Consider the following 26,935-nt stretch of genomic DNA (forward strand, 5'->3'; position numbering starts at 1 on the left):
CTGCTATCCTTTACGGTGACGATTTGTGTCTGCTGCGATTGAGCGAAAACAACTTCCCATTAGCCGAGATAAGAGGAAGAGAGGAGGGTGGTCGGAGACGGGGAGGTTGGAAGCTTTGGGGCTGTAGTTGCTAGGTTTTTTCTCACTCATTTTGTAGGTTGTTGGGTTTGTTTTTTTGTTTCTTTTTATTTATTTATTTATTTTTTTTTATATTTAATTTTATATAATTTTCAAAGATTATATATGTTTTTATTATTTTTTTCTATCGGCTATTTTTAGAAGCCAAATGGTGGGATCCGCATATGCTACCTCATTGCCACATCATCAAATAACAGCTCCTTAGATGGCCAGATTAACAGATGTACCTTATTGATATGGATTCTTAGTTGAGATACCTTAGTACAATTTTTTGAATATTTGGTACTAAATTGAAAAATGAGACATTTTTATAATTAACTTTTGGGCAAATTGCACGCACGTACCTCAAGTATACACCCTTGTTCACTTGAGTACTCCAATTAAAAAAAGTTGCTCAGAGGTACCTTAACTACTGATTTTGCACACCCAAATACCTCTGTTAACTATTCCGTCGAGGAGACCGTTAAGTGCCTACGTGGCACACTGATGTACCCTTAGAAACATGCCACGTGGACAAAAAAATAATAAAAAATGAACTAATTATTTTAAAAAATGAACTAATTATTAAAAAAAAAACAAAAAAAATTAAAAACTCAAAAAAAATAAAAATAAAAATAAAAATAAAATGGAGTTGCAAGGGCTAGTGCAGCCTCCCTCCGCCTTTCACCGCTCCCTCCAAGACCCACCCAACCCAGCCACCCACCCCTCTGACCCCAGCCACCTTGCCGCCGACCCTAGCCACAACTCTGCCGACCCACCCCTTCTCTTTCCATGCCTCTCTCCTCTCTCTCTCTATCTAACTCTCTCTCTCTCTCTCTCCCCGAAACCCCAGCCCAAGCCCAAGCCTGAGCCCTCCTCCCCCAGTGACCCACCCACTTCCCTCCCCTCTCCGGCCACCAGCTTCATCTTTCTCTTTATGTCACTCTCTCTCTATGTTTCTCTCTCTCTATCTCTCTATCTCTCTCTTTCTCTCTCTCTCTCTCTCTCTTAGATCTGAACGAAGGTGGAGCTCGGGGCAATGCGGGTCGGGGCTGAGGTTTCGGGGAGAGAGAGTGAGGCAGAGAGAGAGGATAGGGGAGGGGAGAGAGAGAGAGAGAGAGAGAGAGAGGGGCGAGGAGAGAGAGAGTGAGGCAGAGAGAGGAAAGGGGGGAGTGAGAGGGGGTGGGTGGCCGAGTGGGTCGGCGGCGTGGTGGGTGGATCGGCAGCAGGGTAGCTGGGGTCGGAGGGGTGGATGGTTGGGTTGGGTGGGTCTCGGAGGAAGGCTGCAAGCTAGCCCCTGCAACTCTATTTTTTTTTTGTTTTTTGTTTTTTGAGTTTTTTAAAATAATTAGTTCATTTTTAAAATTTATTTCATTTTCTATTATTTTTTTGTCTACGTGGTATGTTTCTAAGAATATGTCAGTGTGCCACGTAGGCACTTAACGACCTCTCTGATGGAATAGTTGACGGATGTATTTGAGTGTACAAAATTAGTAGTTAAGGTATTTCTGAGTTACTTTTTTTAATTGGAGTACTCAAGTGAGCAAGAGTATATACTTGAGATACCTGCGTGTAATTTTTGCCCTTTAACTATTTTTTAATTAGATGTGCGAGTTATGGGCCCAACCTCTGCTCGTCTACTAGTCTTGTGACTCTTGTCTGATACTAAACCCAGAACCTTAGCGTTTTTTGTTCTCCGTCAGGAAATTTCAAAGCTTTTGCCGGAATCCTCTCTTCCAGTCTTAGACGACGCATCAAAGGGCTGAGTGTCCCCCTCTCTCTCTCTCTCTCTCTCTCTCTCTCTCTCTCAAAAACAACAAAACTAACACTAATTATTGCCAAAGAGGTAAGCCATAATTCACTACTGTGTTTGTATCTTAAAATGCTCCAAAGCTGCATACCAACTGTTCGATACTATGTCTCTACGAAACATTTTGAGTATTATTATTATCATAAGTAATTTATGTATAATTGTCTGTTTTTTTCGTATACATGTTTTGCCAACACATTCTGTATTTTTGTATGTGTATCGTGTTTATTTTTGGTGCTCTAACAAGTTTCAAAATTTGATTATTTCAAACTCAGTTCAATAATTAATACCTAATCTAAGCTCACTATCCTTTTCGGTTGGTTTTTTTTAGCTCACTTAGAGCTAGATATTTTAGTGGGTTTCTTTATGTTAGTGCCCAAAATCAGTCTTGTTCTAATTTTTTTAAACTAGTCTTCGCCATTCAGCATATGCAATGGGTTTAATGGCCAAAAGAAAAAAAAAAAAAAAAAAAACATTTGAATAGGGTTTGTTAGTTTGTATGGGATGTGCATAGGTGTGGCACGAGAAAGGATTTGGGTTTTCAGGCTAAAAAGGTCTATGCTTGCTCACTATATTTTCTTAGAACAAAAAAATTTGAATATTGTAGTTGGATTGCATAACACCTTAAGTTTCTGGGCATTTTGCATTTTTAAGGATACAAAACTGGACTAAGAAAGATGGGTCTGAAACAAGACGATGACACTATTGTGCCTCCAACCAAACCGGTACGCATTGATTCTTATTTTATTCTGTTATATGGAAATCAACATATTATACTTTGTCTAGCAGTCTCTCGACATCTTCTTTCACTCATGATTCTATTCAATTTCATAGACGGGCGTAAAGATTTTCTGTTACAAAATTATAAAATAAATGGGTAATATCTTAATTTGCAGGAGAAGATCTTTGATGCGTTAGATATGAGAGTGAAGAAGTTTCTTAGAGGCGTCGAAGCTAATTTGGAGGTATGGCATTGAGAGTTTGAGTTTTCATGAGACTTTTACTTGTTTACTTCTCACTGCATTTTTTTTTTCCCAATGTTTGCAGGGCTTGCAAGATAAAAAGTTGAAGGGCCAACTTGCTCTTAGAGAAAGATTATATGGAAAATCTGCAAAAGCTGCTGCCAAGGCTGAGAAGGTGAATTTTTGTTAGTTTGATGTCAGTCTGTTGGAACAGTTAAAGGAAAAAACGCTTACACAATCATGCTTAAGTAGTGCCTTGGATTTTGTATTAGCGTTTATAGGTTCAGTTATGGTCAAATCTATTTGTAGTCTAATATCGTTTATTTCCTTGGGAATTGTAATCTATTTGTAGTCTAATACTCTTAATTTCCTTGGTCAAATCTATTTGTCATCTATTTCCTTGGGAATTGTAATCTTCTCTGATTTACTAGATTTAGTTTAATGTCATACAAGCTGGTATTCTACATGATAAGTTGCTTGTCCTGTTCTTTTAGTACATGTAGGAAAAATAGATATGAATGATTTTTCATTTGTGATCAAATTATCAGTGGCTTCTTCCAAGTAAGGGAGGTTATTTGGAGGCTGAAGGCATGGAGAAGACATGGAGGATCAAACAAGAATCAATTGCTCGTGAAGTAGATATCTCAAGCTCAAGGAATCAATATGATATTGTCCTACCTGGTTGAAACTTTACCCTTTCTGATTGATATTGTTTATTCAGTTTCATTGAAACTTTATTGTTTCCCTTATTGAAGTTAAAAGGTTGCATGTCCTGTATAGCTGGTTGTGTGGCTTTCTCATAACAGTTATGCAATGCTGGTTCAGCTGGCCTAAGAAAAATTAGTTTTGTGATGACCTTTCTCGACTAAGAAATTAAAAAGAAAACTGGAAATTTACCTCTCCATTTACAAAGATTTCAGATAAGACCATTGATATTTTGGTGGAAAGAAGAAAGTGAAAGGTACTAAAACAGAATACAAACTTTGACTTTTTTGGGTGCTGGATTGTAGTTAAAATAAAGATTCAAGGGGGTTGACTCTGATATTGAAAAACCTGCACATACAGTAGATATAAGAAAGTAAGAGATTTCATTGTAAGGTCTAAAAACCGGTTCATGCTGTACAGTTCTTGAGAGATGAAGGAGAAATTATTGTATCATGTGTATCAGAAAAGAGTATATCTTATGATAGGTTTCATAACTATCATGTGGGCTAATTGCCTTTCAGAGATTTATTTATTTATTTGGCCAATTTTAGAAAATTATTTTAGGGCTACACTCCAAAATTTTAGTGCATTAGTGTAAGTCGTACCATTTTATATGTAAAGGATCATCTGCAATAGGGGCCTTATAAATAACACCATTTTATCTGGAACTATTTTGTAGTTGCGCTCAATTTGTTCCGTATAGTTTTATGCATTAGGTCCACATCATACAGGTAATACCCTTTTATGTTATTGTACTCTCTTTATGGTGATTGTTATGATGTCTCATTCACCTCAGTGTACCCCAATTTATTTATAAATGCAACTACCTGAACCTCTATTGTTATGTCATGTAAGCAGAATCCTTGCCTACTTGTATTTTGTAAAAATCCAATTCCTTTGAGGCTTGAGCTAAAATCATTCAGTGAAATGTCTAGATTAGATTAGTTACACTGGTCATTTCTAGCCTGCCTAACATTTCTCTAATATTTATCTCCTAATCTTAACTCTTATCTGCAGATCTTGGTCCGTACACATTGGATTTCACCTCAAGTGGTCGGTATATGGCAGTCGGTGGACGCAAGGGCCATCTGGTTCTTGTAGACATGAAGAATATGAGTCTGATTAAAGAATTTCAGGTATGTTATCAGTATGAATGCAAAATAAAATAGCCAAACTATAGTTTTGATACTGAGTAGTGATGCAGTATCGTTTTATTTGCACTTCAAGGTTTGACTGAAACGTTGGGCTGATTAGTGAATTGTTGATTTTCAGGTTAGGGAAACAGTGTGTGATGTGGTGTTCTTGCACAATGAGTTTTTCTTTGCTGCAGCCCAGAAAAAGTATAAAACCGTTTGCAGTATTTAAGTTATTGTTTTTTGTTTTGTCAATCTTTTGACATTTAATTTACCGGGTAGATTGCGCAATTTTTTTATGTGACTGATTTTGCTAAACATTACTATCCCCATTTACATGTTTTTCTGGAAAAGTGGATAACAATTCCAGATGTTACTACAACCTGCTCAATCTACTTTGAACTGACATGTTGGTCCAGTGGGTCATAAATTTCTCTCACAAGTCACAACCCCATTTTGCTTATTCCTGATGGTTGCATGGTGATCAATTTTGCTCCCATTTTATATACATTGCCTTAGCCCTTTGTCTTCGTAGGAGGAATAGAGTTGGTTTTATAAGCAACAATCTCATTTTATATTCTGTGTTAGTTTATCATCTGTTTTAAGTTATCCTAAATCTCTATGTTTAATGATGTTATGTTACTTATGTGTGATGTTTTATCTTATTGAGTATGGCTAACCATTTTCATTACCGGCAGGTATCCATATATATATAACCGGGATGGCACTGAACTTCACTGCTTAAAGGTTAGCGTACTGTATTAGATAGATTGTCTTTTAGGTTAACCTGCAAGTATTCTAAAGGCTTTGGGATAGATAGATTGTCTTTTAGATTAACCTGCAAGTATTCTAAAGGCTTTGTTCAACCTTCAGTAACACATTACTGTTTACTCTAATAAATTATTTCTTCACTTCTGATGAGTTTATATAATAGATTAAACATGGTTTCTGTTATGTTTTGTTTTTGTTTTGGTTTTTATGGTAAATGCTTAGGCAGGTAAAGCATACTGAACAGTACCAAATGACACATCTATATATGGGGCAGAATTTTACGTCAGTTACCTGAGTGTCCTTCAGGCTTTCAATTTCTAGGATCTATGTATCATGTAAATGTTCAGCTTATTCCTATTGTATGCTCTAATATTCTCACAAGTGGAAGAGTTCCTTGTGATCTTGTTGTTAGTCTGTTTCAATAGTTTTGTTTTGTTGTTGTTGTTTGTTGTGATAGTATCTTTTAATAGTTAAGTATTTAGTTTGCGATGCATCAACATGGAACTGAAGTTATACTTCTTTTTATGTAGGAACATGGTGCAGTTTTAAGGCTTCAATTTTTGAAAAACCACTTCCTCTTGGCATCAATAAACAAATTTGGGCAGCTTCATTATCAGGACGTAACAATGGGTGAGATGGTAGGTAATTACAGGCCTGGCTTAGGCCTTACTGATGTGATGCAGGTGAACCCGTACAATGAGGTTGTTGCTTTGGGTCATTCACTTGGTAGAGTTTCTATGTGGAAGCCTACAAGCTCTCGTCCTCTTCTACAGAATCTGTGTCACAAGGGCCCCATCTCGGCAATGGCATTCCACCCTAATGGCCATCTCATGGCCACAGCTGGGAAAGACAAGAAAACTAAGCTTTGGGACTTGAGGAAACTTCAGGATGAGCCACTCCAAACTTTACCGGGCCATGCAAACACTTTGGATTTCAGTCAGCAGGGTCTTCTTGCTCGTGGAGATGGACCGGTTGTAGGGATCCTGAGAGATTTGTCTGGGAATCAGATCTACGAGGAGGAGACATATATGACACATCGAATGGTTAAAGGTAACCAAATACGGAAATTGTTGTTTCGGCCTTATGAAGATGTTCTAGGCATAGGGCATGACATGGGGTGGTCTAGTATTCTGATTCCTGGTTCTGGGGAACCCAACTTTGATTCCTGGGTGGCAAATCCATTTGAAACTTCTAAACAAAGAAGAGAGAGGGAAGTCCGCTCTCTACTTGATAAGCTCCCGCCTGAGACAATTATGTGGGATCCCACAGAGATTGGCACAGTACTGAAGCCTGAGAGGAAGAAAGAGAAACCAACAAAGCAGGAGAAAGAGGCTGAGATTGAAGCTGTTGTCCCGAAGAAGAAAACCAAGGGGAGGAATAAGCCAAGTAAGAGGACTATGAAGAAGAAGGAGATAATTGCAAATGCCAAGAGGCGTTTCTTGGAGCAAGAAATGAAAGAGGAAGAACAAGTGGGTAGAAAGAAGCAGAGAACAGTTGAGCAAGTGGAGCTACCAACATCTTTGCAGCGGTTTGCTTGCAAGAAAGCAACTACATGATTGTGCCTGCGCGAACCACATAATTATGACATTAAATAATATTATATATTGATTTGAAAAGAGGGTGGGGGTGAAACAGTGATTCTAACCAAATTGGTTTTTCATTCATTCCACCGAATTGCAATCTGGCCATGGAAGTATAATCTATCTGCTTCTCTTTGGCTCTCTAGCCGGGCTGAATAGCAGGAACTCAGAAATATATTTTCTTAAGGCACCAACAACACCAATATGATTGCAAAACTCGGCATTACATTAAATATATGGTTTTGCTATGTAAATATTCATCATAAAAACTGTTCTGCCATTTTTTTTTTTCCTTTTGGGTTTGTCTGTTTATTGTGAAAATGTCACTCTCAAGTCTCAACGAGGTTGAGCAATCCATGTATGTTTATCATTTAAAAAAGCATCTCAACTCCCACACCTCTCTCACTACTGACATTCTACATACAGTTCATGAGGAGGAAGCTAATTCTCTCTTATCTTGCTACTGTACAACTCTGTCTCTGTCTGTCTGATACTGCTTTTACGAGCTTTTACATTGCATATCTGCATAATCAGTAGAGATTTGATACAGAGAGAGACCATTTAATGACCATAATAGCCTTGAAGGTGAATCTGATTAAGGCATGACATACGGAACAAGTTATTTCTAAAGGCCGAAGAATAAATCTGCTACCTTATTCTCGTAAGTCATAACCAAAAATATAAAGCCAAAGTCAATTTTTGGGCTTGGATGATTCGTATAACAATCAGAATAAACCTATAACATCCGGAGTTTCTTTCCACATCTATTTCTCAATCATCATATAAAACCAAGGTAAGAAAATATCTTATCTATTCACTCATCTGGGCAAAAGAAAGTAAGTAGAGAATAATTATACGTCACATCTATCCATACAAATGCTAAGCTCTTTCAGGTTAATAGTGCTGTAGTTAATGAGATTAATTTCTCTCACCAAATACAAAGTACTGCATGTTCATATTCAAAGGAAAGAGAGAGAGAGAGAGAGTAACCTGGAATTAAGGTATTGGTTATATACTTATATGTAACTGATATATCTATAACTATATGTACCTCCCCTTCCTGGTGGAAAACCCAAAAGATAGGCATATGCCTTGAAAATGCAAATGACAATCCACAATGAAACATGGACGGGACTAAGCTGAGAACAATTTTCCAAATTATACCTATTTACAATGATAAATGGTCAAATTGGAAACAACCCGTCTAAGCATATGATATATTAAAAGAATCTTATGCTTGGACGGTTTGAGTCCAATTTGATCACCAATCATTAAAAATTGTACAATTTAGAAAAAATTTCTCAAGCTTACCCCTTCTATGTTTCGTTCTTAACTGGCATATGCATTCTGAGGCACATTCAGCTTACTTTCAGATTTTCCACAAAGACGAAGTGGTGTATTAATTAGGGCATCCACTTTTTCGATCTTCATAGCTGTTGAAAAAGTAAAAAAAAAAAAAAAAAAAAAACTTAGTTGTAAATAGAAATAGGACAATACTTGGGTCACCCTCTGAGGTGACCTTCATATACACCCAATCCCCCCTCTCCACAAAATGCTTGTTCGGTAGTACAAGCTCAGGATCGAAATAATTCATTTTTTAGATCATTTATGTAAAAAATTAACTCAATTGAAAATCGTTTGGTTATATAACTGTTATCGAATAATGAAATAAAAATAATTTCAAGTAAGTTTCAAACCCTAACTTCCAAATTTTTTTGTTTAAACTTTTACACCATGATTTCCCGGGTTAGGGATTTGAATCTGCTACTGGCTACGGTACATGAACTTTGATAATTGTGCCAATTCAAGATATGAATTTTGTTTTGTATCATTTTTCCCTCTTAACTTTTATTTTATGTCAAATATATAACATTTTAGTCCAAAAATTATCACATAGCATCGGTCAGCCCCACCTCCCTCAGCTGGAGAATGTGGCCTAGCTCTCTTCTCTTCCCCCACCTGGAGAATGTGGCCTAGCTCCTCCGTCCAAGTAACAGGTGGTCCAACCAAAAGGCACCTCTTTTGGGATTTTGAAGTTCTGTGAAATATATTCTTATTTGGATTCTTCAAGAAATCAACCACCTTTACAATACCAAGCGTATCATTTTTGGACAACAAATGTGACAACTGATGAAATATGCCATTTTGACAAAAACAAAAAAAAAATTAAGGATTACATAATGATACAAAATGTGGCATAAAAGTCAAAATTTAAGTTAACCAAATGAACCACTTTGACACAATTGAAAGTTAAAGGGGTAAAATGACACAAAACAAACAATTTTGAACTAATTCAACGGGTAAAGCTAAAGTACTGTAGCTAAAATTTTTCTATTTTTTTTTTTTACCTTTCTCTCAATTTTATCATTTTTCTCTTTATTTTTCAAAATCACAATTGTGTCATTTTAAGTAACTTTAAGAACTCATGGCAAAAAAAAAAATGTAACTTTAAGAACTGTCATACGCTATAAAGTAAAAGTGTAAAACTAAAACTTTCTAAAAAGCATAAATGTTGGCAAAGAGTTAAATATTCTAGGTGATACTTTTTCTTCTCGTGGCCTCGCCATACATCATGATCGTATTTACCCATTCTTTTTTATTTTTCTTTTTTTGGGGGAGGTGATTCAAATTGGAGTTGCAACATGGTGACTACTCACTATCTAGTCGCTGGATTTAGCAAATTAAATTCCTAAGAGCTAATTATCAAAACAAACAAAAAAATTCCTAAGAGCTAAAGAACATAATTATCATTTGGATAATCTTTCCATACATATTTTAACCCTCCCATTCCAGCATTCCTTTCAAGTTCAACAATCAATTGCTCTATTATTATCCCCTAAAAAATTGCTCTATTCTTAAAAAGGATGATGACTCGATGGCAGACCATAAAACTGGTCTAGCAAACAAAACCAAATTTTATGTACACAGACAGACACATTACAGAGCTTCTGTCTCTCGGTCTTTCAGTAACAAAGGCGGGAATTGAACACCAACACCTACATCCCCACCTCCTTCTATCTCTCTTTGTAGAAAATGGCAGCCGTAGCAGAAGAAAACCCAAAGCAGAAAGAAGAGTTAGCAGTGGGTGAAGAAGAAGACGACGAGCACGGTGCCAAGGAGGCAGTGCTCCAGAAGTACTTCCTTCAAGAATGGAAGCTCGTCAAGTCCATCTTAGACGACATCGTTTTCAATGGACGTGTCTCTGATCCCTCTGCTCCTCACAAGATCCGATCCATTGTAACACTCAATCTCTCTCTCTCTCTCTCTCTCTCTCTCTCTCTCTCTCTCTCTCTCTTAATGTTTACTGCATTTTCAAGATTAAATTTTTTGCACTAAACCCATTTGGAATTACTGTAAGATAAGGCCCATTTTCTATCAACTTTGTGATTAGAGCCAATTTTAACTGACTAAGATATGAATTAAGTTCACTCATTGAGGTTCGTGATCAAACCCCATTTGGTGTTACTGCGTGATGGATTGGTGTTGCTTTTGGATATCTGGGATAAACCCAATTTCATTTGATTTTAGAATGTATGGGTTTAGGACTAGGATTTTGTGATTGGAGACATTGGACCCATTTGGAACTCATATCTAGTGATTATTATATGACTTAGGTATGGTTATGGAGTTTGTGATTGACACTGATTCATGTTGGTTTCTAAGTTTGTTTTTCAACTCATTGTTTAGTTTCCAAGAATAGTTTTGTTTTAAACTAAACATTTGTGCTTTCTTTGTATGCAGATGGACAAGTATCAAGAACAGGGTCAATTAGTAGAACCTTACCTGGAAAGCATCGTTTCCCCACTGATGTTTATTGTCCGCTCTAAAACAGTTCAATTAGGTGTAGCTTCAGACAAAATTCTTGAAGTGATTAAGCCCATATGCATCATTATTTATTCTCTGGTCACAGTTTGCGGATACAAGGCTGTTGTCAGGTTCTTCCCGCATCAAGTTTCCGACTTGGAGCTTGCTGTGTCTCTTTTGGAGAAGTGCCATCACACAACTTCAGTGTCATCACTGCGGCAGGAAAGTACGGGAGAGATGGAGGCTAAATGTGTGATACTCTTGTGGCTTTCAATACTCGTGTTGGTTCCTTTTGATATCTCCACTGTTGATACTAGTATTGCAAATGACAGCAATCATGGAAAGCTTGAGCCAGCTCCTCTGGTATTGAGGATAATAGGGTTCTCTAAGGATTACCTTTCAAATGCGGGCCCCATGCGCACTATAGCTGCTTTGCTGCTTTCTAAGCTTCTAACACGTCCAGACATGCCAAAGGCCTTTTCCAGGTTTCTTTTATCATGCATATACGTCATAAACTGTTGAATACCAACTACATACTTTAACATTGCCTGTTTTATGTGATAATGATTGATCAAAATTCAAGTTGAGTCCTTGCTGTGAACTTGCACCCTTTGAATTTATAGGCATTTAATCATCTTGGTCAAGAGAATATGAGTTAAAATATTATACATATTTGTTTTGTTTCTGCATAATAATAAATTTGTTCACAAGTTTTGAAGGACACATTTCAAATATTGATATCGGTTTTACAGCTAATTCTTATTGCATCCATATCGTATAACTTTGTACATGATGAGTATATGTGTGTGTGTCATATATAGAGGAGTCTTCAAACACTTAATGTCAAGTAATTTGATAGAAAAACTTATCACTCAGTTGGATGAGAATGAGAATCCAACGATTAATAGGAAGCATACCATTTACTTACATGCTCAAAGCTGTTGTCATTTAAACTGTTAGATTTTCATCCAATGACTTAGAACATGGTAAGTTCCGTATGAAAATAGTTGACATTAAGTGCATGTACATTACACACACACACACATGCTCTTGCAAATGTTTCTGCCATAATTTCTTTCATAGATATTCTGCTTAAATTCAAGATTTTCTTACCTATTAATTATATAATTTCTTCTTCAGCTTTTTTGAATGGACACATGAAGTCCTATCTTCTCTCACAGATGATGCCATGAATCACTTTCGGTTACTTGGAGCTGTAGAAGCACTCGCTGCTGTTTTCAAGGTCTTCTTTTATTTCTTTTTAGTTCTTACTATCCTGAAGCCAAACATAATTTGCAATGTTCCCTCTTAATTTATTCTAAAAGGATGATATCTTAAGAACCAATAACTGTGAGTAACCCTACCGAAAAAAGTCAAATATAAATTAGCAAGTATAATGAAATTTGAGAGAATTACATATGTCATATTGTCTTTGGTGCTTTCGGTTTCCCAAACTATTGTTCTTTATTTCATTCGTTCTTTCTTTCTTTCCTTTTCAAAGAAAAAAGAAGTTATGGGGTAAACTCCCTACCAATAACTTATCCAATTTAGATTGGAGCAAATTAAGGAAACTCTCTTGAAAATTTCTTCATCTAGAAATTTTTGCTGTCAATTATCAACAATTGGGCTCTTTCTCTGTAACATGTAGACTGTAGCAGCTAGTGGCCTTTTGTCTTATGGGATTATTGGGATGTGTGAAAACACAATCGGCAGCCCTGCAATACTTTTAACACATATGAATATATTGATCTGCATGTTGTGTGGAGACGAGCTACATAATTTATTTAGTAATTTTTAATGCATGGATGTTTGAAATTTTATGTAATGCTTTGAGAGGCAATGATGATAAATGTAGTGGCTTATTGATTGACTTTGAGTTGGGAGTCAGAATTTGTATTCTGGATTGCAAAGTACTTTCTTTCTTTTCATTTATTCTACCACACCAATGCATTGTTGTTCTTCATGAATCAGGCTGTCACGTTTAAAAAAACTGTCTTGGAAAATCCTTGGAAATGAATTCATTACAGTTCACCCTTAAGTGAAAAAGTTATGCTCATTATAACAAGAAATCACCAAGGATATTACATATCCAAAGCTGTTTGACATGTTTTGATTTGGAATCCAATATATTTAATCATATTCACTTTGAGGCTTAAAATTTCCTTTAACTTCTGATACAAATACTTCAATTGATATTTTTCTGTATATTAAGGTAACTGCATGTTGTTAAGTTATGGAGAATATTTTATGGATTCTCCAAATTTACTCGCAGCAGAACTCTATTTTTTTAAATTAGTTTCCATTCATACTGCCTTGATTATCTTGATATTTCATTCTCTTATGTACCATCTGCCTTAGACAGGCTGGTGGACGGAAACTCTTGCTTGATGTGGTTCCTATTGTTTGGGATGACACCTCATTGTTGGTCAAGTCTAGCAATGCAGCTCGGAGTCCATTGCTTCGCAAGTATCTGATGAAGTTAACCCAGAGGATTGGGCTTACTTGCCTCCCTCCTCGTTCACCTTCATGGCGCTATGTGGTTAGAAATGCTAACTTACTTATCTTTTTCAGATTCCAAACTTAAAATTTTGATTTTTGATAAGTTTTTGAATATCAATGTTTGAGATACTTAAATTTATTTTTCTTTTCAATTTTGTTTGTTGCACTTTTTAGTATGTTTTGGGCGTTCGTTCATCAGTATGCTTTTTAGAGTCCTTAGGAGTGGGGCTGCACCTTTGCATTTGACAAATGATCAAAAATTTATGTTTCTTTCCTTACCTACATTGATTAAAATTCAGGACTACAATGCATGAATGACCATTGAAAAGAAGCCCAGATGTGTTATGCATAATGTGTTTTTTTCTCTGATGGCTTTCTCTCTTGCCTTAACCATATACCTTCTTTCCATTTTGCTTTTTCAGGTCTTAACTATTTACTTTTGATGCAGGGAAAAACAAGCTCATTGGGAGAGAACATTTCTTTGTCTGCATCTGGAAAAACTGGTCAATGTAATTATGCTTTAAATTCTGAGGACTTGAACTCAGAACCAAGGTCAAGCAGCCCGCAAGATGATGAAATGGATGTTCCAGAAATCGTAGAAGAGATTATTGAGATGTTACTCACTGGATTGAGAGATACGGTATGTTTAAAGGGTGAGATTCTGTCATGAACTTGATTACTTTGAAGTGAGTAGCTCCTTTGTAAAAAATTCTAGATGGTTCTCTCGTTTTAGTTGGTCTACATCTAGATCAGTTGCTTGATCTTTCATTCCGATTTCCTTGATTAGAACCTTGCTGGCTTTGTAATATGGTCGACTAACCTTTTGGAGATACTATCAATCTTAAATTTCTAGTTATCTACAGAAATTCTGATCTAGCTTTTTAACCAACCTGTTTTTTGTGCAATTGAGAAGCCAAGCCATACAGCTCTAAAAGGATTCTCCTCATAAGTGTGATTTGATTCTTAATAAGTATAATACAGATGAAATTAATGAATGGTTGCACATATGTGGATGATTTGTACTTGCGAGATAAAAAGAACTAATTAGAAAGTGCAGATTGCACATATGTAGATAATTTGGCTATGTATATGAGGCATTTGATGTTGCAATGAAGTTGAAAACATACTTTTATAAAGTCAGAGGAATTTAAAAATATAAAGAACAAATGCCATTTGCCTGATTCTTATACCTCCTTGTTGGCCATCCGTTAAATAAATACCTTCTAAATATCTTGAAAATGAGGAACGGTGTGATAAATGCTGAGGAATAGTTGCGTAATTTAGTTCACTGGTATTTTCCTTTTCACTTACCGTTTTGGTTAATCCATGAAATGCAATGCTCAAAATAGTTAGTGGTCCTTGAGGAATGAAAAATTCATCACATCTCCTGTTCCCTTTTGAGCTGTGATCCCACAATTTCCATAAGCCTTTCTTTCAGCTTCTGCCATAAGTTTTAGTCACCTGTCAAAGCATAAATGAGAGTTTCATGTGTGTGGATATAGGTTGGACCAGAGAGCAACTTACTTCGGTAGTGTTTCATCCTTGTTTTAGCTTTTTTTTTTTGTTGCTACACTTATCTTTCCCATTGCTCATATGATACTTGTTACTAATAGCACGTTCATGCAGGACACTGTTGTGCGTTGGTCTGCTGCAAAAGGCATTGGTCGCATTACTTCACGTCTTACATCTGCTCTTTCAGAGGAGGTCTTGTCATCTGTCTTGGAGCTGTTTTCACCAGGCGAGGTATAGTGTCGTTGCTTTATATAGTTTCTTGTTCCACACTCCTACCATTAAAATAGTTAAAATGGCCACATTAGAAAATCTTTTAGTTATATTTGCATGGGTTACTAACCCTTAACACTTTGCATTTTCATGTCCTTTCATTAGTTGTAATAGTACCAATTTTGACGCTCAAAAGTTGTGCTGATATTTTATATCTTCCAGGGTGATGGGTCATGGCATGGAGGTTGCTTAGCATTGGCTGAATTGGCACGTAGAGGGTTGCTCTTACCTGCTAGCCTTCCTAAAGTTGTACCTGTTGTCGTGAAGGTTGTTTTGAATATTCATATTTCTCTTATACACTTATAAATCTAAAGTGTACATTAGTTGATGCTTTTGTTGAACTATATCAAAGCGTATGTCATATCTGGTTGATCCATTGACGGACTTTTCCCCTCAATTACAATATAATTTGAATGCCTTTTCTCTTTTCCTTCAGTTTCTTTTTCCATTCTGTCATATTATGATCTAGGCTTAAGCTGTCATGAAAATATACTTCTGGGTACAGTGTCATATTTAAAATTTACTTTGGTTTCATGAACTTTAGGTAATATTGAACGTGAAATGTACTCTGCAGTAGGTTGTTGTAATATGTTGCTTTTGCTATGTTGTAGCATTTAGTGAAAGATTAATGATCTATGTCAAAGTTGAATTTAATTTCGCTTGCCAATGTCATCTATACAATGCATCTCTCTCTCACTCATGTATTTCTCTTGAATTTAATGATTTACTGATGATGAGTAAATCTTCTAAATAGGCACTACATTATGATATTCGAAGAGGCCCACATAGTGTTGGATCTCATGTACGAGACGCTGCAGCTTACGTTTGTTGGGCTTTTGGCCGTGCATATTATCACACAGAAATGAGAAATATATTGGACCAGCTTGCACCACACCTTCTAACAGTCGCCTGCTATGACCGTGAGGTTCTAAAATTTTACCTTTAGTATTATCTAACTATTATTAACTACAACATTTGCTTTAGTTTTGTTTACTCTTATTTTTTATTTTTTATGATGCTTAGGTTAATTGTAGAAGAGCAGCAGCTGCAGCTTTTCAGGAGAATGTTGGAAGACAGGGTAATTACCCACATGGAATTGACATAGTGAATACTGCAGACTATTTTTCGCTTTCTTCACGAGTAAACTCTTATGTTCATGTTGCTGTCTCCATTGCTCAATATGAGAGTTATCTTTATCCATTTGTGGATGAGCTGCTGTATAACAAAATTTGTCACTGGGTATGCTCTAACTTGAATTCCTTTGATGTCTTCTTTCTCAACTGCCTGTATGGATTTGACCCCTTTTGCTGAGTTACTTCAAAATTATTTTCTATAGAATCTTAGCTACCAAATTTTCACTAGAAAATGTGTTTATATATTACTATAGTTCTTGTCTGTGACCCCTTCATAGCACTTGACGTGTTATGGACTAGCTTAGAGAAAATAAAAAATGAAACCAGCCCATAAAATTGTTGGTTTCATTAGTCCAAAACGAGTCTTGAGGCCTTGGGACCATTATTTTTAGCAGAACAGTTGTTAAGTCAATGGTGAGTTGGCTCTCAAAGCTTTCTCTTTTTGTTGTTATTTTAGTTTTCTACTAGTGGTGTGTTCTGTACTGAATAATTCATGCAAAATAAACGTCTGTGAGTACTGATTCCAAGGACCTGTAAAGAGTGACTAGTTGTGTTTGTGATTGTGTGACCAAAAACAAGAAAGGAAAAAAAACCGAAAATTGTTGGTAGACCAATAAAGTCTGTCGATATACACAATTTACTTTGAGTAGGACAGAGATTATGATATGTTTTTTGTAATTTTTGCCCACATTCCTATGGATTTCATTATTCACCATCAATATTTTTGTTACTGTAGCATGTTATCACAAGTTTAATATTCTGGCAATTTAGAGATATGTAGTTACTCAATGTTGATGTCATCAGGATAAAGGCTTGAGAGAACTTGCTGCTGAGGCCCTTTCTGCTCTTGTTAAATATGATCCTGAATATTTTGCAAACTATGCTTTGGAGAAAATAATTCCTTGTACTCTCTCATCTGATTTGTGCATGCGACATGGAGCGACACTGGCAGCTGGGGAACTTGTTTTAGCACTACATCAATGTCATTATGTTCTTTCCGCTGGTTGGTACTCTAACCCTTATAAAAGCTCACAAAGAGTAGTCTAAACTTGATGCCTTAGATTGTTAGTGTTTTACGCCTTTTCCCCTAACTGTTTTCTTATCCAGTTTGAAATCCCATTCTTTGCTTTTTATCAAAGTAAAATATATTTTATTTTTCTTGGGTTTCCAATTCAAAGAAGGTAACTAGTACAGGGTTTTTTTTTTTTTGGGGGGGGGGGGGGGGCGGGTTTGGGGGATTGATATTTTGATTGCATAAACCATTACAATTTTGTTGAACTTGTTCTTTACAGATAAACAAAAGCGTGTTTCTGGTGTTGTACCGGCTATTGAGAAAGCACGCCTTTATCGTGGAAAAGGTGGAGAAATTATGCGTGCAGCTGTTTCCCGCTTCATCGAATGTATATCTATATCTTCTGTGTCATTACCAGAAAAGATTAAACGCAGTTTGCTTGATACTCTTAATGAGAATTTGAGGCATCCTAATTCTCATATTCAGGTGGTTATCTCTTAATGTGAGGTATTCTAGCTATTTTCTTATTTAATTTCTTTGTGATGTCTGAATTGATGAATCAATTTTTCAATACTATATGCAGGAAGCTGCGGTTAAAGCTCTGAAGAACTTTGTGCAAGCATATTTAGTTGCTGCAGATGTTAGAGGTACTGGTGATATAACATCAAAGTACCTGGCACTCTTGACTGATCCAAATGTGGCTGTAAGAAGAGGATCAGCATTGGCAATAGGTGTTTTGCCATGTGAACTTTTTGCCAATAGGTGGAAGGATGTGCTTCTGAAGCTTTGTAGCTCTTGTGCAATTGAGGTGCAAAATAAGTTTTAAATCTCATCGTGTTTCTTCTATTTCGGGGAAGAATATCAATGATGATCTCCTAATTGGATAATTCCCATGTGCAGGATAACCCTGATGATAGAGATGCCGAAGCACGAGTCAATGCTGTCAAAGGACTTGTGTCAGTTTGTGAAGCATTAACTCGGAAGCAAGAACATTCTGGTATCCATTCCGTGGAGGATGACATGCCTTTGTTTCTTCTCATCAAGGGCGAAATAATGATGACTTTATTGAAAGCTCTGGATGACTATTCTGTTGATAACAGAGGTGATGTGGGTTCTTGGGTGCGTGAGGCTGCTATGGATGGCCTTGAGAGATGTACATATATTCTATGCAAGAGATATTCTGTTGGTCTCGCTGGAACATCTGGTCAAATTGATTCTGCACTGGAGTCACAGAATAGTGATGACAGTGACCAGTTGCATTCATTGTTTGATGCAAATCTTGCTACCAGTATCGTTGGGGGAATATGTAAGCAAGCTGTGGAGAAGATGGATAGACTGAGAGAAGCAGCTGCAAAGGTTCTACAGAGGATTTTGTACAACAAGATAGCTTATGTTCCACATATACTGCACAGGAAAAAGTTGGAAGAAATAGTTCCTAATGAAGCTGATTTAAAGTGGGCGGTAAGTATACACATGCCAATTCTATGAGAATTTTTTCGCCAAGTTATGTTGCCAGATTGTAAATCTGGACCATTGATTAGGTGGATTCTTGTTGAAATGTGTTGTCCAAATTAACAATATGACCACTAACATGCCAGATATCTGACAAGAGAGCATTATCATCACTTCTATAGTATTGTTGGTAAGTAATTGAAGTTCTTTGACTGAGAGCCCATCCTGTACTTGCTTGTAGGTACCAACATTTTCATATCCTCGTTTTGTACAATTGCTTCAATTTGGCTGTTTTAGCAGATCAGTGCTATCTGGGTTAGTTATCTCTATTGGTGGGTTGCAAGATTTTTTGAGGAAGGCATCGCTCACAGCATTGTTAGAGTATCTTCAAGTGGTAGAAAGTGAAGACCAGAATAATGGAAGGTCCAGAGAGAATATGCTATCTACTGACATGCTTTGGGTTCTCCAACAGTACAGGAGATGTGACAGAGTCATTGTACCTGCATTGAAGGTAGCTCAGATATAACCTATTGCTAGAAATGTGAATCTATCCTTTTCGCAGCAATTATATAGGAATGAGGATCTCTCATTTTCTTGATTGCATGCCCTAGTTACCAAATTCTTTCCAAAAAAATATTAGGTTACCAAATTTTTCTGTAACTCAATAGAGTAAAATTGCAAGACTAGTTTATTATTTGACTTATTCTTGATTTCTTCATTCTTTACTGTTTACGCAAGGATAATGACTGATTGGTGTTGTTCATAACTTAAGAAGATAACCATAAAGTCTGATGCAGCATTAGCATTACACCTGGAGCTTATGTGTTATCTTTGTAAATTATAAAAAGCAGAGTTCAATAATTAATGCTTTTCGTTTCTTCTTACCTGAGACTTTGGCTGGCCTCAGAGAGAAAATGCCAGAACCATGTATAAATGTTTCTCTTTCCCTTGGCGGATCATAACCTATTTGCCCATTATCACTGTAGATTATAGTTAAAAATTATTTGGCATTTACATTTTTAGCATGCACTTTTTTCCATATATATAATTAGATAAGCTCCCTAATTTCTGTTTGGGAAATGCCACTTGTACGGTTGTACATACTTTTTATCCCAACTTTTTTTTTCGCAACCTATGTGGCACACATGTATGCACAACGCATCAGTGTATCAAAAACAATCACCTGTTGTAGAGTCAGTGTAAGAATGTCATGTAACTTGGAAAAAAAGTTGGGCTATATAGCATTGTCCTTTCTGTTTTCTTCAAGTTCTCATGTTTGTTTATGCTCAGACATTGATCACATGCATGCTTGGGAAAAAACACACGAGTCTTTAATTTTAGTACAATATTCTTTCTACCTTGCTTGGTCAAGTTTCTTGATTTTGATGATATCTCTTTGGCTCTGCAGACCATCGAGATTCTTTTCAGCAAAAAGATATTCTTGAATATGGAGGTTAGCCCTTTACCATATTGAAACTTTAGTAAGTGCATGTTTTCTGTTCCATATATGTATTTGCTGTCAGTCCCGCCTTATACACTCGAGGTTCTGAATATTTGGATCTCAATTTCAATTTACAGGCTCATGCGCTGGTTTTCTGTTCTGGTGTTTTGGATTCTCTGGAAGTTGAATTAAAAGGGTCAAAGGACTTCTCCAAGCTATATGCAGGCATTGCAATACTTGGATATATTGCTTCAGTTTCGGAATCCGTAAACACTCGGGCCTTCTCTCATCTTCTCAGTTTTGTTGGCCATCGCTACCCTAAGGTTTGTGGTGCCCATGAAGTTTCAGCATTCATGAATTAAAACCCCATTCCTAATTGCATTCCCTCCTTTCCATGAAGCATGCATTTATAATTCATTTGTTCTGAGTTCTCTCTAATGGATTGTATAGCTAAAGCGGGTCAGTTGCAATTGTATTTCCTTAAAAGTTTTTTCTTCTTTCCTCAATCCAGATAAGGAAAGCTTCAGCTGAACAAGTGTACCTTGTCCTCTTGCAAAATGGCGGTCTTGTGGCCGAGAACAAGATCGAGAAAGCACTTGAAATTATTTCAGAAACCTGCTGGGAAGGTGACATCGAAGCAGCAAAGCTCCGAAGGTTAGAGTTGTATGATATGGCTGGTCTGGACACAGGTATACTTGGGATGACTAGTATCAGAGTATCAAACAAGGGTGGTAACAGAAAGGCAACAACTACGGATGAAAATGCATCATATTCCTCATTAGTTGAGTCATCTGGGTTCTAAATGTGTAAACTAATGCCCTGTTCGCTGCTTGTTAATCCCCTTGCACGGGTGCACCCTCCTTATTGTTTGCTTTAGTTTCTTTGTGTGCGCTGAAATTTTGTCCGGGAATCTCTAGAAATCTTTAATGTGTTGAGGATGAACATATGAGAGCTTGTCTTTTCTCGTTCAGTCTGGCGCTGTTTATCATTACGGAGTTTGGTAATTGGTAAGCAGTTCTTTGTAAATAGATGCACTGGGAGATGATGCACCTGAGCTAAAACCTGAGATTTTCTCTGAAGCTTTTTTCAATGTGAATTTTCTTTAGCTAATGCGGGTTTCTACACTTTTTATCAATTTTCTAATTTTTTTTGAAATTCTATATCCTTGAACTGTATGTTAAAAGGCTTTTAAATTAACGGAGCATTAAGAACCAAAATGATAATGACCTCTTCCCAACTATACACGAACATTTGGACAGTGTTGGATGAGCCATTATGTAAAAGTAAAAAATGGCTCAGAAGACAGGTTCAAAACAGAAAATAAGTTGGGGTAGCATAGAGTTAAGCCTCAGCACTGCCATTGAAGACCAGTTCATAATCACATTGATCCAGATAGGATTCGATTAGATATTATCCATGGAGTGGTCATGGGTGATTTATGGGATTCGAAAAGACCAAGAAAGAAATAAGTAGAATTCATAGTCAAATGGTGATTCATCTCAGAATTCTGTACAAAAGCTGTTTGGCATCAAAGTTTGTCTGTCATAGACAATAGTTTCTACTAAATTGATCACAGGGTTTAACAATAACTCATGTCGCTCTTCTGACTCAATCTAACAAATAATCACACGCCTTAAACCAAAACTCAAAATTGACTAATTATCACCCAATAAGTTACAAACACATACCTCACCCAACAAAGGGGGCAACAAAATTGACTAATTCATACAAGTTCTTATTTTTTTTAATTTTTCTGTTACAGATGTATGATTACCATGAATGGCAACCCTAATGTCTGTTTACCACTTTCATTAAACCATGATTCGGTGATTATGCATTGAGCCATGGGAACACATTGGGTGATGAAGGCAACCGTGCTGTAAGAACTTCAACTCCAGTCTCTGTCACCTACATATTTAGGAAAACAAGATGCATTCAGCACAGACACCAAATACTATTCATGTGTTACTATGGAGGAGTATTGTGTGTGTGTGTGTGTGGGCATGCTGCTCTATCCATCTTTATTACATTGAATTAGAAGATTTATTCATGTTCTTTGATATGCTTAAGCTGACTCAAAACCCAGAGGGCAAATCTCACAAACAGTTTCCATAAGCAGAAGAAGAAATGTTAAATTCAATAAACACAGTTCATTCCAGGGAATTTGAACACTAAATGCAATGACAGTTACAGAAGTTGAAAACATGTAAGGCATAAAACATAATTAAAGGAACTGCAGTTACCAGAAGTGTGTGCTCAAACTGAGCACTGCGCTTGCCATCTGCTGTAACAGCAGTCCATCCATCAGGCCACATCCGGTCACGCCAAACGCCTATTGATGTTTATTTTATTTTATAAAGATGTAGCTAGCAAATGAAGAAACTGTTCACTCATATGCTCATAAAACAAACTTTTAAGAAATACCTGCATTGATCATTGGTTCAATTGAAAAAGTCTGTCCAGCTTTCATCACACCAACTGCTTTATTTCCTGCTTGGGTGAAGGCATGCAATGCATTAAAAGGGCAAGCCAGAAATTATATGATTCATATATATAGAAGCTTCTTAATTGAGCGTACTTGCATAATGGGGAATATTTGGTGCACAGTGAAAGAGCTCCCCAATACCATGACCGCAATATGATTTCACCTGTTGGTGCAATACAAAATTACTAAAGTCTGTCTCATTCCTTAAAATTTAAAGTGCTGCACCATTCTAGACTCAAGTTGCAAATTTACCACAGATAATCCTGACATTGTAGCATGCCGATTAATGACTTCACCGACTTCACGAAATCGCATCCCAGGTTTTACTGCACTTGACAAAAAACCAATCAAGAATAATTTTTTTCCTTTTATGCTTTAAGTCCCCAGACAATTGAAATTATACTAGAGTACAGTCTCCTAATCAGGGTCAAACACATATTATACATTGTACACATACCAATAGATATTGCTTTCTCCAAACACTCATAAGTACATTGAACTAGCTTTCGAGACTCTTCATCAACATTTCCCACAAAGTATGTTTCATTGAGATCACCTGCATTATGAGTTAACGGTTGGTCAAGCATAGAACTGGTTCAGAATTTGAACTACATGTTAAATGTGTAGAACACTTATTACCATGGACACCTTTATAATACACAGTCACATCAACATTGACAATATCGCCATCCTCTAATTTCCTGCAGCAAAAGTTTCATTTAGATGCAACATAAAAGAGGTTGCAATGCTAAAACTAAGGGGCTCACAATTATAATCTTTTAAAAAATGCCAAACTATGCAAACAGTATCTCAGAGAGAGACGAGAGACAGAGAGATGAAACACAAAAGCCAAACATCAAAGAAAAAAATTTCAAATAAATAGGTACAACACAAACCTGGCATCAGGAATCCCATGGCAAATTACTTCATTGACAGACCTGAAATGAAGAGACAAAGCAGAGCACAAATACTTGATCAATACCATACAATCTCAAGAAAACTCATAGAAAATGTACATAAAAAAGTACCTACGTGCAGCAAGACTTGGGGAAAAAGTGATAATTGAGAGGTGATGGATATCCACCTGCAGTGAGTTAAAAGCCAAACATCATCACACCAACCATTATCTATTTTGGACAATGATAAACATGCACATCATAAGCTTACAGCCATGTATGCATAAAACATGGCCACTATATAAATAAATATAAAAAAAATACAAAACAAAAATTGAAAAAAAAATATAAAATTGCCACATTAGTGAGGTCTGGTTAAAGCGTATAAAGTTTGAACAGCTACAACAATAAACAAGGAAACATATTTGTTAGCATGTTAAGCAAAGTGAAAGGCTCATTCTATACCAGCAGCAATAGTAGCCTCATGGACCACCTGATCAATTTCATCAGTTGTGATACCAGGTCGTATTACACAAGCAGCTGCATCCAAAACCTTTCTTGCAATCTGACAATACAATTATGACAAGAACATCAGAATATCAGTAAACATTCAGGGAAAAAAACATTGAAATGTTTCCATCTAAAAAACATAAACAACCGCAGAGACACCTCAAACAAACTGAAACAAGGACAGTCAAATGGATGTCTGTGCAATGAAAAAGAGTATATATTGCTTCAGTCTTGTCTTCTTTGTTGGTCATTGTTAATCTTCATTATTCCACCTCTTTTTAAAAATTATTAACATTCTTTTACAATGAAATATTTCAGTTTTACCAACAGAAAACCCTTCCATCCAAAAGATGACGGGAAAAAATTTAAGAACATAAAGTTCCATGTAATAGCAAGATTATTAAAAACTTTGAACAGATAAAATTCTTCTTGAAAGAGCAAACCAGTATAGACTATAGAGCATACCATTAACCATTTTTGCATTGTTAAAGGCATACAACGATAAAGTGAAACAATATGGCAGCAAGTTATAAAGAAAATGACATAGCAAGATAACACTGGTTCATGAGAACAAAATAAAGGGAGAGAAAAAAGAAAAAAAAAAAAAAAGGCAATTGGAACTTACTAGACAGGTTTCTCGCATTCTCTCAATTTGTTCTGGAGTCTTGATCTTCAACATGAATATATCATGATAATTAGAAAATAAGAAAAAAGAATATAGTAGAAAGGAAAAATAAAATCTAGAAAGGATAAAGTCTAACTTGGTATCATGTCAATCTATACTCAAATGTGAATTATGAGGTTTTCAAGTATGCGCTTACCTCAACAACTTGCTGCAGATCACTATTGGGCTCAATTTTTGGGATTCCCTGAATTTTTTTTTAGAGGAAAAAAGGTCAAAACTATAATGGCAAGTAGAAATAACAACAAAATGGAGCATTCAACTTTCATTTACAGCAGCAAAAGATGTAGCCCTGTATCTACTGAAATTGGACATCAGGAATACATTGAAAGGATTCTAACTTACATCAGCTGCCCAATCAGGCAGTTCAATGTGAGCAGGTACCACAAGCTTACTAGATATAGGATACGGCCTCAGTGTCCTGCACAATAGAAGAATCAATAACAGTTTCAACAAGTAACATAAAAAGGGTAATTCATGCTTCAAAAGAGATCCGGAAAATTATAGTTAAAACCGCCTCTGAATTTCAGATTTTCTATCACAGACCTCCGTGCTTCCCATCTATCCATTTCACATTGTCATGTGTTTCTGACAACTAGCCCAGAAATACAGATGTACAAGACATTGAAATACACATGTATAAGACATTGAAATGTGTTAAAACTCGGGAAACTGATCAATACTTGTCACATATTCATATAGTTGTTCCATCAATTATTATCAGCTAGCAATAACCTATCCGATAAAAAAGCCATGATACATAAATTTCCAATTATAAAACAAATAATGCCAAGCAACAGAACCATCAAGCACAATATCTAACAACAATTAACATGAAAGAAAAGACAGACAAAACAAGAGAAATGTACCCAGTCCAATCAAAATAGGGAATCTTTGGAGTTCGAGCCTGTCCTTTCTTCAAGCAATATAGCCAACCTTCACCACCCGGAGTACCCATCCCATCGGCTGGCTTGGCCTTTTGATGCACTGATTTATGGGAGCTCCATGAAGCCTTGAAACAATCCTGAGTGCTGTTAATAAATGCCAATTTTCACCAATAAAAGAAACGAATAAATCATTGAATGAAGTTAAACACTTGAAAGAAGTATGGCAATAGAAATAGGATGGCTAAAATAGAAATTAGTAGTAATACAAAGAAGAAAGTTGTTACAAACCAGAAAGCAGCAGCTTCACGAGGAAGCTTCAGTTCCACACATTTGGGACACCTGCAAATAATAATCAAAGTTAATTCAAAAAAATTAGTACCCCACATCTTTTAACTCTTGAAGAGCCAACTATGTCAAGATCAAAACTTTTTTATTCTTTATTAACTGAAATGGGGAGTCTCCACCCCAAAAAAAAAATTTCCCAATATTGTAAACCACATATTCACTTTTTCCGAGCACAATTTGCCATAAGTATTAGAACCCAGATAAAAAGTACAGAAATTTTTTATTTTTTCAAAAGGGCAATTAGCACAGTATAAAAGTGACTGACTAAAATTGAAATATTGAAAGTGGAAAATTTACATACTGAAGATGCGCAGGTTTGGCACACCGAGCACACAATAGGCTACTAGCTGGTTCGGCGACATCTGAACCACCGGCCATAATCACATTCGATGTTTACAGCAATAACTTGAAGATTGAGTTCTTATGTGATTGCCGGAGAGGTCAATTGCTTGGATGATCAGTGTCAGACTCAACTGAGAGAGAAGGCCTGTGTCTTGGGAAGGGGCTAGGGTTTTTTGAGTTGAGAGGGAAATAAGTTGGAGATTTCGGAATTTATACGTTTATTACTTTTTCTTTTACTTTTTATTTCGGAAAAAAGAAAAAACGGAAATTGGTGTTGTAGTTTTTCTGTTTTTGGTCAAATCTTCTACTTCTCCTTGGCTGATAAGGTTGATTGGCTTTAGTAACAAATTATAATGTTTTTTCATTTTAACTACTAAAATATTTATGTCATTTCATTTTAAGTACTAAATTTTAATTTAGGTACCAACTTTAAAAAATATGGTTATATCGAACTGTGACTGTCTAACAATCATAACTTTTTTATTGATTTGTTGTTTTTTCAATATTTGCAAGGTTTAAACTTTAATGTTTAGTATTTGGGTTATAGAACTTTATCCCTCAAACCTAAATCAAAATTATGAAACCTT

The 26,935-nt window shown here is 36.2% G+C and overlaps 3 protein-coding genes across 7 annotated transcripts; 2 read left to right on the forward strand and 1 right to left on the reverse strand.

Moving 5' to 3' along the window:
• Window positions 1–1,780: 1,780 nt before the first annotated feature.
• Window positions 1,781–7,347, forward strand: LOC147290819 (putative U3 small nucleolar RNA-associated protein 7). Its single transcript, XM_086238843.1, has 9 exons — window positions 1,781–1,963; window positions 2,582–2,652; window positions 2,824–2,892; window positions 2,975–3,064; window positions 3,438–3,570; window positions 4,612–4,730; window positions 4,867–4,934; window positions 5,426–5,474; window positions 6,029–7,347. Exons 2-9 carry the CDS (start codon window positions 2,605–2,607, stop codon window positions 7,052–7,054), a joined length of 1,602 nt encoding a protein of 533 aa, XP_086094969.1. The 5' UTR covers window positions 1,781–1,963; window positions 2,582–2,604; the 3' UTR covers window positions 7,055–7,347.
• Window positions 7,348–10,007: 2,660 nt separating this feature from the next.
• TTN1 (ARM repeat superfamily protein) lies at window positions 10,008–21,311 on the forward strand. Of its 4 annotated transcripts, none has more exons than XM_086238839.1 (17): window positions 10,008–10,315; window positions 10,820–11,367; window positions 12,023–12,125; window positions 13,245–13,421; window positions 13,830–14,021; window positions 15,008–15,124; window positions 15,326–15,430; window positions 15,918–16,088; window positions 16,187–16,402; window positions 17,101–17,299; window positions 17,589–17,794; window positions 17,892–18,116; window positions 18,209–18,769; window positions 19,002–19,271; window positions 20,169–20,213; window positions 20,339–20,524; window positions 20,713–21,311. In XM_086238839.1, exons 1-17 carry the CDS (start codon window positions 10,112–10,114, stop codon window positions 21,001–21,003), a joined length of 3,816 nt encoding a protein of 1,271 aa, XP_086094965.1. In that variant the 5' UTR covers window positions 10,008–10,111; the 3' UTR covers window positions 21,004–21,311. The 4 variants fall into 4 exon arrangements, with proteins under 4 accessions (XP_086094965.1, XP_086094966.1, XP_086094968.1 ...); XM_086238841.1 differs by lacking the exon at window positions 10,008–10,315 and having other exon boundaries at window positions 11,009–11,132; window positions 11,215–11,367; XM_086238840.1 differs by lacking the exon at window positions 20,713–21,311 and having other exon boundaries at window positions 20,169–20,241; window positions 20,339–20,467.
• A 411-nt stretch (window positions 21,312–21,722) lies between these two features.
• Window positions 21,723–26,529, reverse strand: LOC147290821 (methionine aminopeptidase 1A-like). 2 transcript variants are annotated; one of them, XM_086238850.1, is made up of 16 exons: window positions 26,308–26,529; window positions 25,950–26,000; window positions 25,644–25,805; window positions 25,120–25,195; window positions 24,914–24,961; window positions 24,718–24,762; window positions 24,048–24,147; window positions 23,719–23,770; window positions 23,583–23,624; window positions 23,326–23,387; window positions 23,144–23,242; window positions 22,939–23,012; window positions 22,780–22,849; window positions 22,626–22,691; window positions 22,445–22,533; window positions 21,723–22,109 (listed from the first exon to the last, which is right to left on the reverse strand). In XM_086238850.1, exons 1-16 carry the CDS (start codon window positions 26,382–26,384, stop codon window positions 22,032–22,034), a joined length of 1,191 nt encoding a protein of 396 aa, XP_086094976.1. In that variant the 5' UTR covers window positions 26,385–26,529; the 3' UTR covers window positions 21,723–22,031. The 2 variants fall into 2 exon arrangements, with proteins under 2 accessions (XP_086094976.1, XP_086094977.1); XM_086238851.1 differs by having other exon boundaries at window positions 26,304–26,522.
• Window positions 26,530–26,935: the final 406 nt, after the last annotated feature.

This window comes from Dryas octopetala, chromosome 3 (genome assembly GCF_963921425.1).
Source record: "Dryas octopetala chromosome 3, drDryOcto1.1, whole genome shotgun sequence".
Classification (NCBI taxonomy): Eukaryota; Viridiplantae; Streptophyta; class Magnoliopsida; order Rosales; family Rosaceae; genus Dryas; species Dryas octopetala.